This window comes from Solanum verrucosum, unplaced genomic scaffold, assembly GCF_900185275.1.
Source record: "Solanum verrucosum unplaced genomic scaffold, falcon-dt-bn FXZP01000103.1, whole genome shotgun sequence".
NCBI lineage: Eukaryota > Viridiplantae > Streptophyta > Magnoliopsida > Solanales > Solanaceae > Solanum > Solanum verrucosum.
The window spans coordinates 4,061,697-4,083,404 of record NW_026020048.1 but is presented as its reverse complement, the minus strand read 5'-3'; the positions used below and the strand labels follow the sequence as shown (position 1 = coordinate 4,083,404).

At 31.7% G+C, this 21,708-nt stretch overlaps 3 protein-coding genes across 3 annotated transcripts; 1 reads left to right on the top strand and 2 right to left on the bottom strand.

Moving 5' to 3' along the window:
* Positions 1–8,267: 8,267 nt before the first annotated feature.
* Positions 8,268–9,556, top strand: LOC125822567 (phosphatidylinositol N-acetylglucosaminyltransferase subunit C). The gene has a single exon (XM_049501978.1). The coding sequence runs from the start codon at positions 8,513–8,515 to the stop codon at positions 9,431–9,433; it is 921 nt and encodes a 306-aa protein (XP_049357935.1). The 5' UTR covers positions 8,268–8,512; the 3' UTR covers positions 9,434–9,556.
* A 1,271-nt stretch (positions 9,557–10,827) lies between these two features.
* On the bottom strand, positions 10,828–12,806 carry LOC125822642 (zinc transporter 3-like). Its single transcript, XM_049502065.1, has 3 exons — positions 12,212–12,806; positions 11,328–11,477; positions 10,828–11,228 (listed from the first exon to the last, which is right to left on the bottom strand). The coding sequence occupies exons 1-3, from the start codon at positions 12,803–12,805 to the stop codon at positions 10,917–10,919; spliced, it is 1,056 nt and encodes a 351-aa protein (XP_049358022.1). The 5' UTR covers position 12,806; the 3' UTR covers positions 10,828–10,916.
* Positions 12,807–15,402: 2,596 nt separating this feature from the next.
* Positions 15,403–18,126, bottom strand: LOC125822241 (uncharacterized). Its single transcript, XM_049501621.1, has 2 exons — positions 15,746–18,126; positions 15,403–15,662 (listed from the first exon to the last, which is right to left on the bottom strand). Exons 1-2 carry the CDS (start codon positions 18,124–18,126, stop codon positions 15,572–15,574), a joined length of 2,472 nt encoding a protein of 823 aa, XP_049357578.1. The 3' UTR covers positions 15,403–15,571.
* Between the last annotated feature and the right edge of the window lie 3,582 nt (positions 18,127–21,708).

Sequence of the window (21,708 nt, the reverse complement as noted above, 5' to 3'; positions counted from 1 at the left end):
AACAAGTAATTATAAAATATTTAACAAATAAATAGGGACGAAGGCATTATTTTTTATATTTGTATTTAAATTGGATTCGTGAGGTGAATATAAATATTGAAAAGTCAAATAGAATTGAATTAATTCGATTCTTTAGCTCAAAATTTGCAATCTGAATACAATTGTTTTCTTCCTAAAGTGTGATTCTTCAATTTGATGTTTGGTTTAAGAGTTTCAAAACTTTAGTGTAACAAGGAGTCAAACATTTGAAAATTAAAACTTTGATCATTTATTAATAACCTTTTTTTATAGGCATTTTCTGAGTAAATGGCTAAAAACATTTCTTAACTATATTTCACACTCAAATTATATCTTTATGTTATTACATTAAACAAAAAACATCCTTCAACTATCTAAAAATTTGCAAGTTACATCATTTTGTTAACTTTCTATCAAAAAACTAACCACTTCAACTAGAAGCACACGACTTTCCGATAAATGCAAACAATTTTGCCCACTCACTGATCTTCCCTATCAAGTAGTAAACTAGTAATCATATTAAAAGGTATTCTATGGCTAGCATTATTGTAGGAATATTAATTAAGGCCTAAAGATTTATAACTTGGGACTTGTTCAACTTTAGTTTGTCTTTTTTTCTTTTTTTTTTTTTTTTTTTTACTGAGCTTGTTATTATGTTGTTAGCTTTCCTATCAAGAATCTTATTGATCCCATGCTACTCCGAGTTTGTTTTATTTTCTCATTTTCTAATTGTTACGTTACTCCTCCAACAGCTTTCACCAAATTTCCTATACTCTCAACTAATTTAGTGTGTGTTTTGATGCTGGGAAAAACAATTTTTAAAAATATATTTTCAATTTTTCATATTTAATTGGCCAAAGCTTTTGAAAAATATTTTATCTAAGAAAACAAGTTCTTAAAATATGAGAAAAATGACTTGTTTAATAGACGTAGGAAAAAAAGTTCCACAAATGACATTTCAAATTCATTCACAAGTCCTTCTAGCAAAGAAAATCCTTCTGACATTTCAATGCATATATTGTTATTTGGTTTTTAATGGATTTATAAAAAAAAATTATTGGGTTATTGGTTCGGTTTCTATATTTACTATTGAGTTATTGGGTAAACCAATAACCCAATAAGATGGTAATAATTAACTACTTTACCCTTCCTAAATATTAAATATTAATAATTTAATATATAACTAGACACTATAACTATATCAATGTATTAGTACTCTACCCAATTCACACTAGACCGATTTACTAGTCTTTACCATTTACTCAAAACCTAAAGACTAAAGTAAGGGTTCGCAATTGAAGCTATTTGATCTTAGTTTTTGTTTTAGTTTGTAATTGTAGGTTGTAGCTTTTGCAAGTTTATAAAAGGCTGCAATTTGACGAACATCAGAAATTCCATACTATGTTTTGGCGGTGATATGTAATTATAGCCTTCGTACTATATTTTCTCTTATTGATGCAATTTCTCATTATCTTTTTTTTTTGTTTCACTATATCAAAGCATTTAGAGAAGTGGAAAGTCATATAATATTTTACAGACATTTTCTTATTGGGTAAATCGAAAATTGACCAAAAATCGATAAAAAATATCTCATTGATTTGTTATTGAGTTATCATATTTAAAAACTGAAAATCGATAAACCGAACCAATAATACATAAAATCAACCAAATTGACTGATGCACACCCCTATTGATAACTAAAAGTTAAACCAATCACATAAAAAATGATTTGTTTTCTTAATTAAAAAAGTTGATGTATTTGGTCGATTTAGAAAACAATCTCTATTTGATTGACGAATCCCAGTAATTAAAAGAAAATAGTTAATTTACACAAATGTTCGTTATAAGACTCTATTTAAAATTAGTCTTTTACATTGAAAAATTATAAAAATATAAGTTTTTTGTTTTAAAAATATTATTTTAATAACATTTAATCTAAATCAAATATTAACTTATATATTATTTAATATTACTAACTAAACATCCTATCTTCTAACATTTGTAATAATAAATATTCCAAGAAAAAATTAATTTACCCATTCATTTTTAAAATAAATACATCTATTCTTCAAAATACTTTCTCGATATATTTACTCCAAACCACTTAGGAGCCGTTTGGTAGGAGATAAATACAATGTTTGGTTGCACAATTCAATTCAAGCACACCTAATACATAAATAACTTGATACATCATATGTGGTCTAATCTAATATCGAGGATGTCTAGGGATTACTAATCCAAGGTTTACTAATCCTTGGATAATGAATCAAATGACTGAATAGCCCCTCAATTTTTTTATACATCCCTTAGAATTGGCAAAGATATTCACGCTATTCTGCTCTTTGGAATTGTTTGTCATCAAAGTTATACGATTTCGTTTGTATTCAAATTTTAACTGAAAAGGAATTTTCTCTCAAAACTTTTGCTATTGTTTTCATAGCAGTAGTTGGAGCTTGGCCTTCCTTACAACTTCAAGAAAAAACTGTAGATCTCGTTGGCTACTGTTTTTTCCTGTTTTGTTAAGAGAGGAGGGAGGTAAGCCTGGGTCATGGGTACTTAAAATAATTTCATCTCGTTTATAACGTGAGACTTTCTCAAGTGAATTAAATTTGTTAAGCACTTCACATTCAAGTTTTAAATCACAATAATATATGGTAATTACATTATATATATAACATAATAATTCAAGGGTAAAATTGTTTTTTTTTTTTTTTAGAGTTCTAAACCAAACACAAGATTAGGTTAGAAATAATGAACCAAATACTTCATAAAAAATAATTCCTGCTACTAGCATTGATAATCCCTAGATTACTAATTTCTGCATTATTAATCTTTGTACCAAACGACCCCTTACATTTTTCTACATCATTAGAGAGTTTCTTCGGACATTCAAGGGTAGGTCGGTAATTTCCCTTTCTCTCTTCCTTCTTTCTCTGCATCTTTTATCTTGCTCTTTGTTATTCTGAAAAACTTTCTTACTTTCCTTTATGTTCCATGGAAAAAAAGTAGATTCTTTTTTCTGCCCAATTTCGGAGACGCACGTTTCAGTCCAATTCCTCGTAGATTTGCTCCTACGAACAAAAAGGTACACTCCTCTCTCTGCCTCCTTTGTTTGGTTTGTTGCTTGTTTCCCATTCATTCATTTTCTGGGTTTTCCTTCCAATCGGAAGTTTTCCCTCTCGAATCTACCACAAAAACCCTAACTGGAGGTGTATCTTTTCGCCTTCATTTGCTTGGTTTATGTGTTGTTTAATGTTCTATTTGCTAATTTGAATTGTTACCTTCCGCTTAAACTTAATGTTAATTTGGTTGGTTTGTTGAATCCGGAAATATCTCTTGCACTTTGATTTTGCTTTGGTTTAATCGCTTTGCTTCTTCATTTCAGTATTCCCAATTTGTAATCCTTATAGTAGGCTAGAATTAGTTGTTTTGCTATGTGCCTTTTTCGCACGCCACGTGTTACAACATCCACGGAAAGGGCTCTGCGCTGTGGGTCTAAAATTTTGTCGACTGCTATTCTAGAATGTTACTTTTATACTATGTGAAAAATGTCAGTTTGATTTCTTGGCCAAATTCAAAAAACGAAGGATTTTCTGTTGATTTAGCCGACCACCGAAACTTTAACTTGAGTACTTGTGATATTGGTTTGTGGTTCTAACTACAGTATTACTGATTTTGCTAAAACTATGGAAAGGTACGCGATTACTTGCACTTACGCCTCCGACTCATGTTTACCTCCACCTTTAGATAGTACAAGCTATATGATAGGATTGATGGCCTTGAGGTGTTTGATATAATTGATATAAAGTTATGTTTATACAATTGTTTTAGAAATAAATATAATTAAGCATTTGATATGTCAAAATTTACCATGTTCACTACGTGTTCGACAATTTGTTCGGAAGGAAAAAAGAAGGAGTAGTCATCAATAATAATAAAATGTTTAAAACATATGAATACTCAAGACTGAACTAACTCACTAACTTTGTCTATCTATGAGACCTCTACTAACTGAACTATTAAACTAGTGCCCTCCAGAGAGTGAAGAGGTCTCATGAAATATATTATGTAATACCCAAACACATTTACTGTCCCATGGGGAGCCCCGAGTAGTTTACCGGACAGATTGAGTTGTGGGGACTATACTTGTCAACATCGAAAATTCTCTTCAGCAACTAGGCTATGGAAGAGATTACTACAGAGCTATATGCAAAATTGTTTAGTCAATGGGTGTAAATTATCACTACACTTGCAACTGCTATGTGATAGTCGATATGAACTTAGTATATGTGTATTTTAAATTGCTCAATTAATGTATAGTTAGTTGAGGGTGGTACGACTGCCACACCACATCGTACCAGGGGTTAGTGATAGTTTCACTGATTACTTTTACTGTAGTTCGATATATATGCTCTGATGCTTTTGTTTTGCGAGTTTCAGAATGAACACTCTTTGTTTCGATTTTACTTCCTTATGATTAATCCTCTTCTTTAGTCTTCAAATATTGATATATTAGGCATGCGTTGACTGTCCTATCATTACGTTCTTCTTGTGCTCAAAGATGTAACATTCTTCACCTTTCTGGTTTGCCTCCTGAAATGTGAAAAATTGTTGGTAGATACTTGAACATAACAGGCTGTGTTATCCTTATAGTTGGTAACACACATCATCTCTTGAGCCCATATGCAATATTGCGAGGTGCTGATAAAGTTGCATTATTACGTACGTGTGATCATATGAATAAATCTGAACGTGTAGTTGAACAGAAGGAACACTTTTCTAAGCAAAGCGAAGAAAACACCTCTCTAAGAGAAAAATATTTTATTAGAAGAGAACAAATTCTATGTGGAAATCAATAGTCCAGAATGTACATAATAGTAAGTTCTTGAATAAACTACTAAGCATCATTAGCAGTTGAAACAAAATATAGATATCTAATTATCAAAATAATATAATCGTGTGAATTGGAGTTTCTTTAAGGATAATGAAGCTCATGGGATTGGGACAAAAGTTAGTAAGTTGTAACAGAATGGTGAATCTATGCTATCATACTATCAGTTGTAGTTTATTTCAGCTGAGGAGTTTTCTCCCCTCATAGAGGATAGGCAAAGAGACCCATTATCTTTTTTTTGTTTTTTGTTTTAATGGTGAATGGAGGATCAGAACAAAATGCTGAAAAAAGTTGTACAATTGAGCTGGATTAGGGGTTATTAGGTGGGCAGGGAGGAAAAATAGCTGAAGTGGTGTCTCAACTCTCATAAATTATGTTAATGACACACTGATAATGTGTGTCCAACAGATGGGACAGTTGAAATATTTTAGAGTAATTTAGTTATTTTTACAGCTTGGTGCTTGAAGTGTTAAATGATTTTGTAAAAAATGGTGTTTTAGTTCAATACTTGCAATTAGGTGTTCATATATTGCAACTTTTTCCATTGGAAGAAATATATATAGTTAGTCAAATTCTGCCTAAGTTTCATCACAATTTCATGTAATAACAACGGTGACAACAGTAAAAGAAGAAATGTATATAGTTAGTCAAATTCTGCCTAAGTTTCATCACAAGTTCTTGTAAAATTGTTGAAGCATGAAAGCATTAGGTGTAGATTCCAAAAGTTCATAAGCCTTCTTAACAGTGCCTCTCATTCCTTAGGTTGGATTGATGAGGATTAAATCGGCTCTAAATGCTCTCATTTTCCCTCTCCTCTCCATGCTCGTGTACGAAGGCATTGTCAAAACCATTTTGTAGCCTTTCATTGCTGCCATAAATGCTATATTAATCCCCATATTTCCTGATGTTTGCTCAATCAACGTCCTCTAATTATAAATAATAATCAACAAGCATGTCAGAGATCAAAATAACTGTGTACTCAATCTGTTGCCATTGTTTTGTTTTAATTTCCAGATGTATTAGATTTTAAGACCAAGCTAATCAATTTTCAAACTACACAAGTAATTACATGTGAAAATTTCTCCTTCGTTTCAGACTGGTGCAATACCTTTTACTTTTTTGTTTTCTATCATGTTATGAAGATTATACATTTTTATTCGTGTATGAATAGAGGCTTTAGACTGACTGGGTATATAAGTTTATTCTGCATATTTTTTCCATTTACTCATAAGTAGATAATTTTCTTTTGCTTTAGCTGTTTAGTTTACTTTATTGGCCAATTTGCCTTCAAATTATTAGTTTAGTAGCTTTTATATGTCTTTACTTTAGGATTGCCCTCATTTTATCTTACGTCTCTAGCTGATGATTGATTCCTTTATATAATTGAGATTTACAAGTGCTAAGTTAGGTATCAGTGCAGTCCTTTAGTGTTGTTGTTTGTATAAAATAGTTGAGGTTTGATTATTCGGATAAGCTTAGGTTTAATTGGAATTTGGCCAAGAGGACTGGACAGTTGATCATCTCCCGTCTCTTTGATCGGAGTTTGAAGTATGGAGAATCAAACAAATTCTCCATGCCATGGACTGTTCTCCAGGCGATTATCAGCATTGTACTGCAGAAGAAAGTAGGCCATGAAACATAAGTAAGTGCTGAAAAATGGTTGATACAAAGAAGGGTCTAAGACCTCAAGATCTTGAGTTAAAATCTTTCTAGAAGATTGATAGTCAGTATGAACATTTGGAATGTGGCGGTCTTGGATAGTACAACCGGAATGCTGGCAAATGCAAATCTAGAATCCCTTTTTGCAAAAATTATGCAAATCTTGATTTTTCCTTTTTCTTAATCCTTCATAACATGAAGTAAAATAATCAATAGAGAACTCTATTTTTTGTGTCAATTGAAGACTACAAACAAGCAACTTAAAACTCTGGAACTGCTTGTCTGCATTTTTAGAGTAACTATTGATAGGCTTTCCTGCTAGAAATTAGATCCCCCTGGGAACAGATGCTTGCTTCAGATATAGTTCCTATCTGGAAATAACCACTTCCTAAGAAAATTCAGACCTGGTAGAGAGTTTAATCCATATCATAGTTCTATAACACCTTTGCAGTGGGTAAAACAATATACTATAGCAGTTGATTCTTATTTGAAGATGGAGCTAATCTACCATGATATATAATTATTGGTTTAGTAGAGATGTCTATGTAAGCTATTGCTGATTCTTGTGATATAGGATATTGATATAGGTTCTTCCACTATTAGTAAATGAGCTAAGAGGCAAACTTCCGTTGCTTAGGATACTTTTGTGAAATTGCCTCGTAGTAGTGATGGAAGGTAAAGGTTTGTGGTATAATTTATGTGGCTGGAACATAAACTATGAAGCCTCATATTGAGGATACTCATATTCCAAAAATCAATAATGAGCTTCAGTCTGAATACTTCATAAAAAATGTGTCAGTCTGAACCAATTGATGATCAGGCTAAATACCGTGAGAAACTGTTCATAGCTATACTTCAAGCATAATTATACTTTAAGTTTTGTAGAACATCAAGAAAATAGGGACATCCATTTGTTTTTAAATCAAACCCCTAAGACCATATCAAGAAATACAGCAAGTCAGATATCTTGAAGATGTACATGAGAAAAATAATGTCTTTAAAATGAGCTTGTAGTAATTTGTGTTAGAGTTTGCTTGCTGCAGCATGCTGCTTTTTAACTGCAGATACATTTTTCGTTGCTGCAGAGTAGTTTTTTATGCTGCAATAGGCTGCTTGTGTGAAAGCTATGCTTTAGTGCTGAAAGAATGCTACTTTTTTGCTGCTGAAAAACAGAGGATTAGTCGAGTTTGAGTATTGAATTAGTTGATTTTTCAAGTATTAACGCCTGAGACATTCTTGATATATCTGGCCTTGATGTTTAAGTTATTACTTTTGGTTTTACGCGCTTGCTGAAATATTAGCTGCAAAGATATGAATTATGCTTTGAAGTTTGCCAGTGTGTTACGTATATAACTAGAAGTGGACGTACTTTCTCTTTTTGGATGTAACATCACAGCACCATTTTAGTGCTTCTTTACATCAATAAATTTATACTTGCCATTTTGAAAAAGAAAGTAAGAGTATAAGGCGGTTATATCATACTTTTTGAGGGAGACTTAAGTTCTTAATTAGTTTAAAAGCGGAAGATATCAAGATTATATTTCACCAATTAAGAGGGATTAAGTGATGCAAAATGAAATTGGATGGTATCAGACTCAATAAAGATAAACAGTGCAAGATAATGAGTTACTGCAGCCAGGGATCTTTTTTATTTCTTAGATGCTTTTCAATGTCTGCAATGTCTTTATCTAGCTTAAAAATTACTAAATAGACAACGACATCCAGTTACTTAAATTATTATGTTCTTTATCCCTAAGGTAAAACAATTGGCAAGTGCTGATTAAAAATATTACATGGCTCCGGACCCCAAGCAAGGTTGCATCATTTGTTGTGTTTCCCCTTTTCCATTTCAAACTTATCTTATGAACTCTAAGAGAGATTAGTGATTTAGGATCCCTAAGTGTTATCATTTAATTTTTTACAGATGCCATGGAGTAAAATTGTATGATACAAATGGAAGCTAGCATCAGTGGAAGCTCTTCTCCAACCCATCCTAAATGGAGAAAAGTTGTTTATGGTGGGATGCAACCTGGCTTTGGTGACAATCACACAGATGAATCCTTCCTGGAGGAAATGATCATGAATGCTAATGTTGTCAAAAGAGACTTATTGAAGGTGGTGCTTGACGCAGTTTCTATCTCACAATATCTTTGCATTGTCGCCCTTGTGGTCTTGGTTTGGACCTACACCCTCACAAATACCTTGACAGAAAAATATCTTTTGCTACTGAATGTTAGCCTACTTGGATCGGGATTCTTTATTCTGCTTTTAACTGCAGACATGATACCCTTCAATCTCCTCCTCAATTATCTCCTAAAGAATACCTTCTTCATAACTGCCTTATATATGTTGTCTCCTATCTACCACACACTTACTAGGTCCATAAGCTCGAATTCTATATGGGCACTAACAGCTTCCCTTCTCATACTCCATCTCTTCCTGCACAATTACTCAGGGTCCACTGTAAAGGCTCCTGGAGCTTTAGATAATCCAACCCTGACAAGCAATATCTCTCTGAATGCTTCGATCGTGGCTTCACTTCTGATTTCTTCTCGCCTTCCATCAAGGCTTCATGTCTTTGCTATCGTGCTATTCTCCTTGCAAGTTTTCCTCTTTGCTCCTTTAGTCACATATTGTGTGAAGAAGCGCTCTTTCAAGTTACATATTTGTTTCTCCCTTCAGTTATTGGTTCTGACACTAGTCTTCACTTACCAGTTGCATAAGCTGCTTTTCATTGTGCTTTTGGGCATCTTTGTCTTTGTTAATTTGGTTTGTCCTTACTGGCTGATAAGGATTCAAGAGTACAAGTTTGAGATTAATGGTCCTTGGGATGAGGCTAAGCTCTGTTTTAACATTACAGAATGAGCAGGTTATATCTTAAGCATCTCCTTTCGTTAAAGCTTTTTGTCTCTTTTAAATTATTGATTTAACTAGTCATGTAGCTATGCTAAGTGAATTATTTGTTTGATAGATTTGTGGATGGATGAATGTGATTCATGAAGAGCAACATTTGAGTTACACAATCAATTTTGACCACTCTTTGTATTCTTAGTGCCCAGCTAAAGTAATACTGATTTGCTTCCTGAAGAAGAGGGACTGTATCTATATTAGGAACTCCATTACACATGTATAAATATACTTAATTGTGAACTCAGTAATTAAAATGAGGCTCGGTGACAAATTCAGAACTCATGAACTTTGAATTCTGTCCGTTTAGTTTATTCTTTCCTTGTAGAAGATTTGACACAATAATAGTAAACACTATCACTAGATACCCTTTTTATCATTCTGTTGACTGTAAAGTAAAGTTTTACATCTCTATGGACTATACGCTCCTGCATCTGGTGAACTGTATCTATGGTGTTCTTTTAACACTTCCCACAAACTAATTGAAGGACCAAATAAGTTGTCCTTATTCTCTTTTGGTCTTTACCTGAATAGAGAATAGTTGTATTGTAGCTTAAGATCACTAAATATCAACCTTATTAACTTTATGATATAAAATCTCTTTCCAGAATTTTATGCACTTTTTTCTTTCCTCTAATTCAGAAATTTCAGGTCCGAATGATACTCAGCGAGAAGCATAACCTCTTTAGTGCATGAGTTTATTGGTGCAAATTCAAATTTAGTATCATGATTTTACATATTGAGGGCTTGATTTAAAAATTTGATTAAGTAGGGAGGAATTCTATCGGTCCACCTATAGCCTTCCGTGATAATATCGTCTTATTTGTGAGATTCACGGACTAGGCTAATTATAACTACTACAGTATATGGTTTTATAGGTAAATTCGTGTAATTATTTAGGAATTGACCACCTGAACATATTATACTTTAATTAATTTCTTTTTTGACATGTTTAACAGGAGAGCAACTTGATTTTTGATCAAGTCCATTATTGCAAGTTGCAAGTTGACAGATGCTAAAGTGCAAAAAGCTCAATATTTTACAGTTTTCTCTCTCTAAAATCATGGAATCATATTACAAAGAAATGACATAAGTTGATATAATAAAATAATATATGGTCAAATTCTTGTGAAACTAAAAGTTGTTGCGAAAAAAATTAATTATTTATGGAGAACATAAATCAACTTGAGGTGTGTCAAAGAATAGTCTTTGATGATATTTCGTCTACATAGTGATGGTCTAAATTTGACATAATTCTTAAGATTCAACCAGCTCTTTCAGTTAGCTAATGAATCATATCATAATTAAGTCTAAATTTGACATTTTCCTCAAGATTCAACCAACTCTTTCTGTTAGCTAATGAATCATATCTTAATTAACAACAAACGACTAGTATATTCTTCTTCCAATAAAAATTATATACATAATTTATCTATTGAAATTATGTGCCACCCCATTTTGCCAATAATGACATACAAGCAGCTCCCAAGACAAGTGATACATTTGCACTTATTTGGAGTTTGAAACTAGTGTGTAATTTAGGGTCCATAAAATCAGTTGCAAGAAGATCCACAAGTGCCATGTAAATAAGAATTCCAGCTGATGCTGAATTAAGAACTCCTTGTACAATTAGTGCTGTTGAGCTTTGCTCATTGTAACCTTTTGATATCATCATTCCAATAGCTATTCCACTTGGAGTAGTAACAGTAAAGAACAATACCATAATTATAATTGTTCTTGCCTTATACTTTGCCTGCACATGCACATATATCAGGTACAGTACAACCAGAACTCTCAAAAAGTGAAATATAACAACTAATTTAAAACGAACAAAAGCATTCACTAATTTTACCTGGGAAATACAGCCACCAAGTCCCATGCCTTCAAAAAATTGATGAAAACTCAAAGCTATTATTAGAGGTTTAATTGTTTTGGGATTTTCTGTAGTTCCAAGGGAAATCCCAATAATCACAGAATGAACCAAAATTCCCAATTCCAAAACCTGCAAAATTTGAAGAATTATTAATTTCAGAATATTAGTATGTCAAATATTTTTGCATAGTTTTCTTTGGTTAGAGAATACTTGTGGTAAAATATGTTTTTTATTAATAAGTTTCTATTTTTCTCCTAATTCAATTGAAGGTTTTGCAACATAAAACTAGCTATGATTAGGATAAATTTGTAAGGTTGTTTATGTAATTAACCTTAAATCTGTTGAATCAGAACAAATGGAGTTGAATTATTAACTCTATGACATGACAAAAAAAAACACAGAATAATTGACAACACAAAAAGATTAGGCATTTTTATAATATAAAAAGACAAATATACCGACACAAGAATATGCCCAAATTATATTCTATGATTTTTGTTCTTTCGAAATCTCTCAAACTATTTTTGTTTTAGAAAAGAAACCAATAAAAAAAAAAAGAAGCAAAATAAGATGAAGAAAATTAAGGAAAAATAGATCAAGGAAATATTAAGGAAAATTTTAATTTTTTCTTTGTTTTCTTTCTTCTCTTTCGTGTAGTTATAAAAACCCCACCAGACATCAGTAGAGTAGAAAATCTGTTTTATTACCCACCATGCATTTCCTCACTGAGCTAATTCGGTAGAAAATGAGTGGAGAATCATGTTTATAACACAAATTTTCTACTTATTCATGATTATTAAAAAAAACCATTTCGTACAAAAAAATAAATAAATATACTATCAGATCAGTCAAAATATATTTACCTGTGATATCAACCTATGTCTCATAAGACTTGAAGAATCAGATCTTTCTAGCAAAATTTGTGGACCATGAGCAATATGCTCATCTTGTCCTTGTTCATCATCATCTCCAATATTGACTGGCTGAGCTTTTCTCAATTCAGCTCTTCTATGATAACCAGTTGCAAATGACTCCATCATCAAAGTAAATATAGCAGACATCATTGCAACAAATCCAGCAAATGGAAAACCCCCCCATAAATTTTCACTAAGACAAGGACTAGTTAAGCTCTCAAATGCATCAGGAAGAATGTGTATAAACCCCGTGGCTAAGATCACTCCCGCCGCGAACGCCTTTATCAAGAATTGAAGGGATGAATAGTCATTTTTTTGCAATGATTTGAAGTTTTTAAAGAGGATTGGAAGGATGACTCCAAGTGCACTTGAACAAAGGATTGAAGATATGGCTATAAGTTTGTAGGATAAGGCTTTGTGTTTAGTTTGATGATTATATTTGTTGTCTTGAGGTTCACATGTACAATTTGCTAAGATTAGGGTTGGTTGTACAAGGATTGATAGGGTTGTGATTTTGAGGAGTAGAAATAATTGAGGACTCATTATTGTTTAGTTTTGTTTGTTTTTATGGAGGAGAAGAATAAGTGGTGAAGCTTTTAATTTATAATATATGGAGTTTGGACAAGTTGCAATATTCAAGATGTGTGATAGATAGATAATTGGAATTTTGTGTTTTTTTGGTGAATAATTTGAAAGCTAGATCCATTAATTAATTCGAAAGGTTTATTACCAATTTGAAAGAATTGATCATCATTTAGTACCTAAAAATAGTAATTTGCCCCATGTGAAAGATTCAAATTTATTTATATCAGATATTTTACACCAGTCGATAAAAGGAAGACATACTATTTTGTTATATAGTCTTTAACATACATAGAATTCTATGCTAGTAGTGTATCAACTTATTCTACCGGTATACGTGAATTAATTGGGTTCAAAATTATGCAGATTTTAGGACATTTTCATGTTCCAAAATAATTTTAAAGTGGTATCATACAATGATAATTATGTTTATGTGTTTTAAGTTTTTTTTTTTAAAAGTGTGAGATAGAATTTCTAGACATGCCATCGTCAACGACAATATATAGCCAACACAACATAGAGTGAGAGAGAGTGTTTCCTCATAGACAAATTCAAAATTCAAATTTCCAATTCTAACCACAATTCGTTCAATTTATTGATACAAAATGTATTATTTGAAATTATACTTGGTGAGAATTTTAATACATTCTTGTCCCTGTACACAAATCGCTGGCTCCAAAGATATATGTTTAATGAAATTATATTCCTCTAAACTAATGTTCGAAAAAAGGACTATCCTCTAATAAAACGGCTAACGACGATTACTTCTATGTTGTATTGTCAAAATTTATATGCTCCTTAACAATGTTAACATAGGAAACTCCATTCGAGGAAGAGAAGTACTTTAAATAATTTAATATGTCCTTTCGTGATATAATTACTCCTAACACTTAAAATAATATTACCTTCAATTTGGTTGGTCATATAAGAAAAAATGTGTTTCATATAAGTCGTGTAATCTTCGATTACTGGTATTAAATAATATTCACATTAAGTTATGTGAAATTTGTTCTCTAGTATTATATACTATATAAAATGTGATCGGTGATAGCGTCAGGTTGAATTAAATTGACATATTTTTTTAGGTCATTATTAGTCGATAACTCTCAAAATATATTCTCTATGAATTACTAATCCTAACACGCCTATTTTTGTTTTGATCCCTGCCTTTTTTCTTGTGGGTAAGTTTTCTTCTCCTCTATACTCCACAAGTTATTTCCAACATGTCTGGATGCCATATACTTCAATTATTTGATGGGAATGTCCTTTTGTCATAGTGTTAGGACTAGCTAAGGTCAACATCTATGCATGTTATGAAAACTTAATTCGATAAGAAAGCGTCAATGAAATAATTATGGATCTATCTCTATAGAGTATAGTTTGCATTTTAGTTTGAGAAAAACACTTTATAAACTATTTTGCTTCCAATTTCTTGTTTGTCATAATTACCAAGGTGACATAGTTTTATTGGATGGCGTAAGCAATTGATAGTGATAATCAATAATGTACCAATTTAGATGGCGTAAGCACTTGATAGTGTAAACTGTAAAGTATTGGTGGAAGAGGCACATATCTATATTATAGCTTATGAAATGTCAAAAAATACTAATTTCTCAGGAAAAATATTTATGTGAGAGCATGAAGGTGTTTGATAACAATAAAAAAAATATTTAGTGTAATAGTATAGCAGTAGCAACACAAGGAAAAAATTCCCCAAAAAATGTGTTTCAAATTTTTTAATAAAGACACGAGGACAAGACACCACTAGTATAAAAATCCATATTTATCAAATTAAAATCTTATTTTATGTAATTCAACTCTTAAAATTACTTTTTGAAAATGTTGGATCACACAAATTAGTCACTAACAAAAAACACGTTTCAAATGATTTATCTCAAACACAAACTAATATAGTGTATAGTGGTAGAAGAGATGAAGTAAACAACCTAAAAATAAAGATTTGAGCATCACTAGATGCAACACCAAGGTGATCAATGTTTTATCAAATGTCTAAACCTTGATGAATCAAGTTACTTACTTGTGACGATGAAAAAAACAAAACATTTGACATCCGAGAATGCACTTTCGTATTTCTAGTATAACAACATATCCAATATAATCCCAGAATGTGGAATATGAGAAGGATCAAGTGTACGGATCTACCTTGTTAAATCCCCCTCGATAGACCCTCTGCTCAAAGAGTACTTTGGTGTGAGGAATAATAATATATAGTCCTGGGATAAAAGTTTGGTGTCTTGTTTGGTTGACATGTTTGGGATAACTTATCCCACCATTTATACCATAGTGATGGGATAAGTTATCCGGGTGGGATAACTAATTCCCAACCAAACGACTTACTTTTTATCTGCACTAAAGCAGCTCTCAGCTTAATGCTGCTTTTAGATGAAATTACTCTGTTCTATGCCACACAGATGTAACATAAAAATTAAAACCAAGGTTTGTTTCAGAGTGGCAGTTACTGTCTAATAAAAAACATGAAATTAGATGGACAATAATGTATCAGAAGTTGTTGTGAGCAAAATATAAACATCATGAGATTAACGAAGGCACATATCGTTAACACGATGGAACCATATTTAAAGATGAGTTATGAAGTTCTAATACAAGCAACCAAAATTATTGACCTAGAAAATAAAGAGCATTATTGTGCACTACCTACTGTTGGCCAGCAGCTAATCAAACAGAGAAAAGACTGCAGATATGTATTCATGGATCAGCCTTGGTCCTCTTTGATGGTGCTTCATCGCACACCTCGTCTTTAAAACCAAATGATTTTCCGGTTTTACCCATGAACCACCTATACAAAAACATGAACAAAGAGTTGTTATAACAAACCAAAAGAAAAGGATTAAAGAAAATTACAATGTGTGATATCAATACCTTCCCCAGCTGACTCTCTCGGATACTTCTGTTTCTTTCCCTTGACACTCAATCTCAACTAATGTCCAATCATCATCAGAACCAACAGAGTCCTTCCTCGAGATGCCATTGTTATCATCTGGTAAAGAACTTTCTGATGCAGCATCTGTAACACCAGTTGGCTGGATACTGTAATCCATTCCTCCTCCTGCAGTTGGTCCAGATTGCTCTCCATGCTCCTTCACTTGCAGTAAGGGACTATTTTCATCATTCAATAGCATAGCCAACGGCTTTTCTTCTGCACTGTCCTCTGTGATAGAGGTTTCCATATCACCCTCCTTTATCTCAAGCAACATCATCTTATCTGCAAGTTTTCTTGATGAATTGTCCTCCTCAAATACCTTGTTTTCTTCAGGTTTGGTTTGCTCAACTGGTCCTCCATTATCCACTCTACCGTCAGTAGGAGTTTTTGCACCACGGAGTAATTCTTCTGACAAATAAGAATTATCATCCATCGACCTAATTTTGGCTAACTCAGAAAATGATACAGCATTTGCAGTTTTTGCACTGCCACATGTTTCCAAAGACAACATCTGAAATTGCATAGGTAAAGTTGACTGTTGAGCTGCAAACCTTTCTGCTTTCACAAAATTCCCCTGTTCAAGCAGGTTGGTTAAAGCATTGTCTACATATGCAACTTCAAACATTTTGGAACGTGAAAGAACCTCTATCTCCCCAGACTCCCCAAATATACAGCCAACAACAAGTGGGCACCAGTTTGCTTCAGACTTCGCCGCAGTATTCACCTGCCTCAAAGTCTTTTTTAACCAATCTACACATCGCTCTCCTCGTTTCTTCAGTTGGACAGAAACAGTTAGCTTTGCAATCTTTGTCATACAAATTCCAATTGTACGAAGCCTGAAGAAACTTTCCTTGGTGCAAAGAAATTCTATTCCAGTGTCTGTAAAAACAGCTGTGGTATCCAGAAACTCACCATCCAGCAACCACACTAAGAAGCTACGAGACATATCTTCAACTGGTGCCACTGATGGAGTAGTAATCACCAAAACATCTGCTTTTCCCCATTTCTCTTCTTTGTATTTCCTCCAGCTGGAATAGAAGGCTGTTAATCTTTCTGTAAGTTGCTTGACATCTTTTGTGCCTTTGTTCTCCTCCATTACCAATTGAGGCTGATTGTTCCTGCCTCGCTTCTCTCCAATCTTACACTGCTCTCCAAACTTAAACAGCTGATCGCCTTTCTTTCCTTCTCCAAAGGTCTTTGATTTGCCGTCTTTAGCATCCAATTTAGTTGACCCAAACTTAAACAGATCATCAACAGGTCTGCTTATTTTCTTTAACTTGTCCTTTAACTTGTCATTTTTACCATCCAAAATATTTGACCTGGACTTAAATACCTGATCACCATTTTTGTTTCCTGCCTTGTGATTGTCTTCTTTACCATCATCAAAACAATTTCCTCCAAACATCGACACCACCTGATCACGAGACATGTTTGCTACCTTAAACTTATCCTGTTCTCCACTAGGAGAAGAAGAGAACCGTTCAATACTCTCCATCATCTCCATAAAATCTAACTCATCATCAATAAGGTTATCCACCCTGCCCGTCGATTTATCACCGCAGAAGAGTTTAGTTTTGTCAAATTCAGAACCCAAATTGCTACTCCCCTTTTCACTCAAGCCTACACGTTCAAATTTAGACTCAAGATCGTTCTTTCCCTTCACCAACAAACCAGATTGATTTCCCCGCGAAAACAGTTGTTTCTCTTCTTCAGCACAGAAAGTACTAAGTAGTGATTGCAAAAAATCTAATTCTTGTCCAGAAATTGGTTTATCACCAGCATTAATCATCTTATTAATACCAGAATTCACAGTAACTACTTTATACTTTTTGGGTTCTAAATCATTCATACAATTCCAAAAAAGCTTAGACTTAGGGTACTCACCTTCTATATAACCCACAACAAACGGCCAATTCCAATCATCACCAAAAACACCAGTAAACCCCTTGCTGTTACGAATTACCCTGGCGTCACGTATCGTAGAGTCGATTAACGCAAACCCCTCATCGTTCTTGGCCTTCAATTGAACAGAAACAGGCTGTTTCCTCATCAGAGTAGCAGAACAACACAAAGATCGAATCTTGGAATAATTTTTCTGGGTACAGAAAAAGAATATCCCATAAGGGGTAAAGATGGTAGTTGTATCATCAAACTTTTCCCCCATAAGCCATAAATAGAACTGGGATGACAGAGAATTTGGGTTTTCCTGTTGCTGTGAATGGATTACAACAACATCAGAATTCCCCCATGAATCTTTCTTGGTGAAAATCAAACTATCGTAAAAGGCAGTAAGCCTTTTCTGAAAAAGCTCTTTCATCATGTTCTTGATTGTTTCGGAATTGGAAAAAATTGAAGAGTGATGGGATTTTATGGTCTTGTTGGAGAAGAAGAAGGAGACCGAATAGGTTTTTGGGTCTTCTAAAGAAATCGTTAAAAGCTATGGAAATTGTGTCATACTGAAATACGACTTGAAAATTGACATCACCAATAGAGAGTCTTTGTATAAGTTGCAACTTGGAACTTAGAAGTAAACGAATAGTAAGGCAAAAAATTTGGAGAGATATCAGTAAAAGGTTACAAGATTTTTTTAGACTAAATTTCGCTCGTGGTTATCCACTTTATATTTTACTTTATTTAGAGCTGCTTTGGAGAAGAGTCATATAAATATTAAATTTTTGATAATTAATTTCTGTATTAATATAGTAAAATTTTATTAAATTAATACTACTAGATATTTTATTTGTCCCAATTCATGTGACTTAATTTTCTTTTTAGTCTGTCCCAAAAAAAATGATACATTTCTATATTAAGTAACAATTTAACTATAAATTGTCTATTTTATCCTTAATGAAATGATTTACAACCACATAAATTTTTATCATTCATTTTAGACCACAAGTTTTAAAAGTCTTTCTTTTTTTCTTAAACTCTGTGTCGAGTCAAACTACCTCATATGAAATGGGACGGAGGGATAATTAATAATCTCTCTATGATACTACCTCCGTCCACTTTTAATTGTCATCGTTTCTCTTTTTAGAGTCAAACTATAAAAACTTTGATTAATATTTTACGATGTATATTTCCATCATATTGATATGCAAAAAATTGCAATTTATAATACTTTTCATATAATTTTTGAATATCTAAATTTTTTGTTTAAAATATCAAATTAATATAATCTAATTTAACTTTAAAAATTAGTCAAATTGACATTTGAAAAACGCAACATGACAAATAAAAGTGGGCCATTAGAACATATCACTTATTTCAATGCGATAAAATAATATATTTTCAAAAGATCTTTGTATAAATATATGATCATATTAATATTATAAATTAATAATCCTTTAAAAGTACAAATATAACTAAGATAATTTAGTGAAATATGATTCTATTATATTTTATTTTTTGTTAAAATTTAAATTTAGTTGAAGCTCATCTTTGATTTTTCTTATTGCATCCAAAAGTTTGGGTGTTTCCACAACTGCAATTTTTTTGAGTGCATGTGGAGTGATCTTTTTTATATTCACATAATACTTTGCGTATTTTATCTGTCATAATTGATTTTATGACACTTTTTAAATGAGAAGCCATTTTTTATATGATTTCAGGAATTTTTTATGTTGCGTAATATAGTTTAGTCTTTCACCATCATACAATATACATTGAATGCTTTTAGTAAAGATACAATGAATAATATTTGATAATATATAATGAAATTGTTTTTACAGCGAATCATTGAATTCTTGAATTTATTTTACAATGAACCATTTACAAAAAAAAAAAATATTACAATGAATCATACACATTCTTTGTACTTTATATATAATGAATTTATTATACATAATTTAGTAAGATACAATGATTTTGATGTATTCATTGTACTTTATAATTAATAAATTTATTTTTTATGTGAATTCAATAAATATGATATTATATATAAATTAGTAAGATACAATGATTTTGATCTAATCCAAATTGGATTTGGCTCCCCTTCATTACACTTTCTCTCCATTTCGTCAAGTATACTTCTAGATGAGAGACACATGTTCTATTCAGTTTTTAAAGGTCAAGATTATAGTATATTAATAAGTATTATGACCATAGTTAAGTTAACAAATTTTGGTAAACCATTCTCTAAATTTGGTAAGAACAAAATATTCCACATAAATTTTATATCCGTTAATATCAGTATTTTCATCTTATATTTTTTTATTTAAATATTAAACTATGCAATATTTAAGATGAGAATCGACCAAAAAAAAATTGTGCCAATAAAATTTATTTTTGAAATATTATGTTGAGAAACAAGAAAGAAGGTGCAAACTTATCAATGTTAGACAAAAATTATAAAATAAAAGAACGGGAAATAAAAGTAATAATAACAACGTTGAGACGTCTAAAGTTTAGGAGAAAGTGTTGCTGCTGCGTTTGAAGAAGAAAAAAAAAAGAAATACATATGTTTTAAAAAAATATTATTTTATCTTCTTTCGTTATTGTTTGTGAATTTCAAAAACATATTTAAAGCCAAAATATTTTTGAAGATTGTTATTTATCATGCTAAATAAAAATATTGTTAGATATATGATCTATTTTTTAATTTTTGAAGATAAAAATATAAGATGAAATTAATGGTATTAATAAATATTAAATTTGTTGGGAATATTTTGCTCTTATCAAATTTGGAGAATGGTTTTCTAAAAATTTGTTGACTTAACTATGGTTATAATACTTATTAATATACTGTAATTTGGACCTTTAAAAATTAAATAGGAGACATGTCTCTCATCTAGAAGAGTACTTAACAAAATGGAGGAAAAGTGTAATGGATGGGAGCTAAACCCATCAAAATTAACCTTCATTGGATCTCAAATACTCTTTAAATTAATTAATATTAATTTATCGATGAAATAATATCTATATAAACTAATAATATTTCATAATCCCACCTATATTAATTTAGTGAGGTTTTACTGTATTTGTCTTTATATATATATTATATTAAATTAAGTTTTTAATATAAATATACTTAGATTTAGGCTTAAATTTTTAAAATTTTGTCGATTCAAAACTCCTACTTCCCCCGTGATAGATTGTCATAAAATTTGAATATTATAAATAATTTATTTGAATAAAATTATGGGGCAACTTATAGATTTTCCTACGATATATTATGAAATTGGGTAATAACCATTAAACTTAGTTATTACTGTACGTACATTGTAAAAATCATTTCATTAGAAGTTGAACTCAATATTGATCGTGATAAATATTTGCATAGTTAATCATAGTTTTCATATTCTGATTATTCAGTTTAAGAGACTAAATATTTATTTGATTTAGTAACTTTCGCGTATTGAATCAATTGTCAACTGTTTTTTAATATTAAATTAAGCTTCAATTGTGAATACGTTGATTTAATATATCGATTACTAAATTAACTAATAACTATTTCTGATCTGATCAAAGTGTTGTAACTACATCAGGTGTCAACTATTCTCAATTCACAACCCAGTTTAATGTCCATCAATCAATCAATTGTCAACTGTCAACTATTTTCGTATCTGACTAGAGTGTTGTAACTACATTATTTGTCAAGTACTTTCAATTCACAACTCAATCTAACACACATCAATCAATCAATTGCCAACTGTCAATCATTAATTAAATAACTTTCAAATATTAAATCAACTCTCAACTGTTATAACTACGTCAGCTATCAGCTGTCAACTACTCTCATTCACGACTCAATCTAACACCCATCAATCAATTACTATTGTCAGAGGTCCAAAGAGGAAGAACAATTAAACTGGAGGAGGTGATGCAAATGTCATGTTATGAGAGGTCAAGAGTAGTTGATTTTGCTATGCTATTTGGATCAATTAATAGAAGTATAACTTAC

Bases quoted from the DNA above. Each gene is read 5' to 3' on its own strand.
- LOC125822567 (XM_049501978.1), top strand. From the start codon at position 8,513: ATGATACAAATGGAAGCTAGCATCAGTGGAAGCTCTTCTCCAACCCAT.
- LOC125822642 (XM_049502065.1), bottom strand. From the start codon at position 12,805: ATGAGTCCTCAATTATTTCTACTCCTCAAAATCACAACCCTATCAATC. The intron at 11,478-12,211 runs GTAAATATATTT...CAAATTTTGCAG, and splicing joins GACATAGGTTGATATCACAG to GTTTTGGAATTGGGAATTTT. The intron at 11,229-11,327 runs GTAAAATTAGTG...GTGCATGTGCAG, and splicing joins TTGGTGGCTGTATTTCCCAG to GCAAAGTATAAGGCAAGAAC.
- LOC125822241 (XM_049501621.1), bottom strand. From the start codon at position 18,126: ATGATGAAAGAGCTTTTTCAGAAAAGGCTTACTGCCTTTTACGATAGT. The intron at 15,663-15,745 runs GTATTGATATCA...GTTTTTGTATAG, and splicing joins GAGAGAGTCAGCTGGGGAAG to GTGGTTCATGGGTAAAACCG.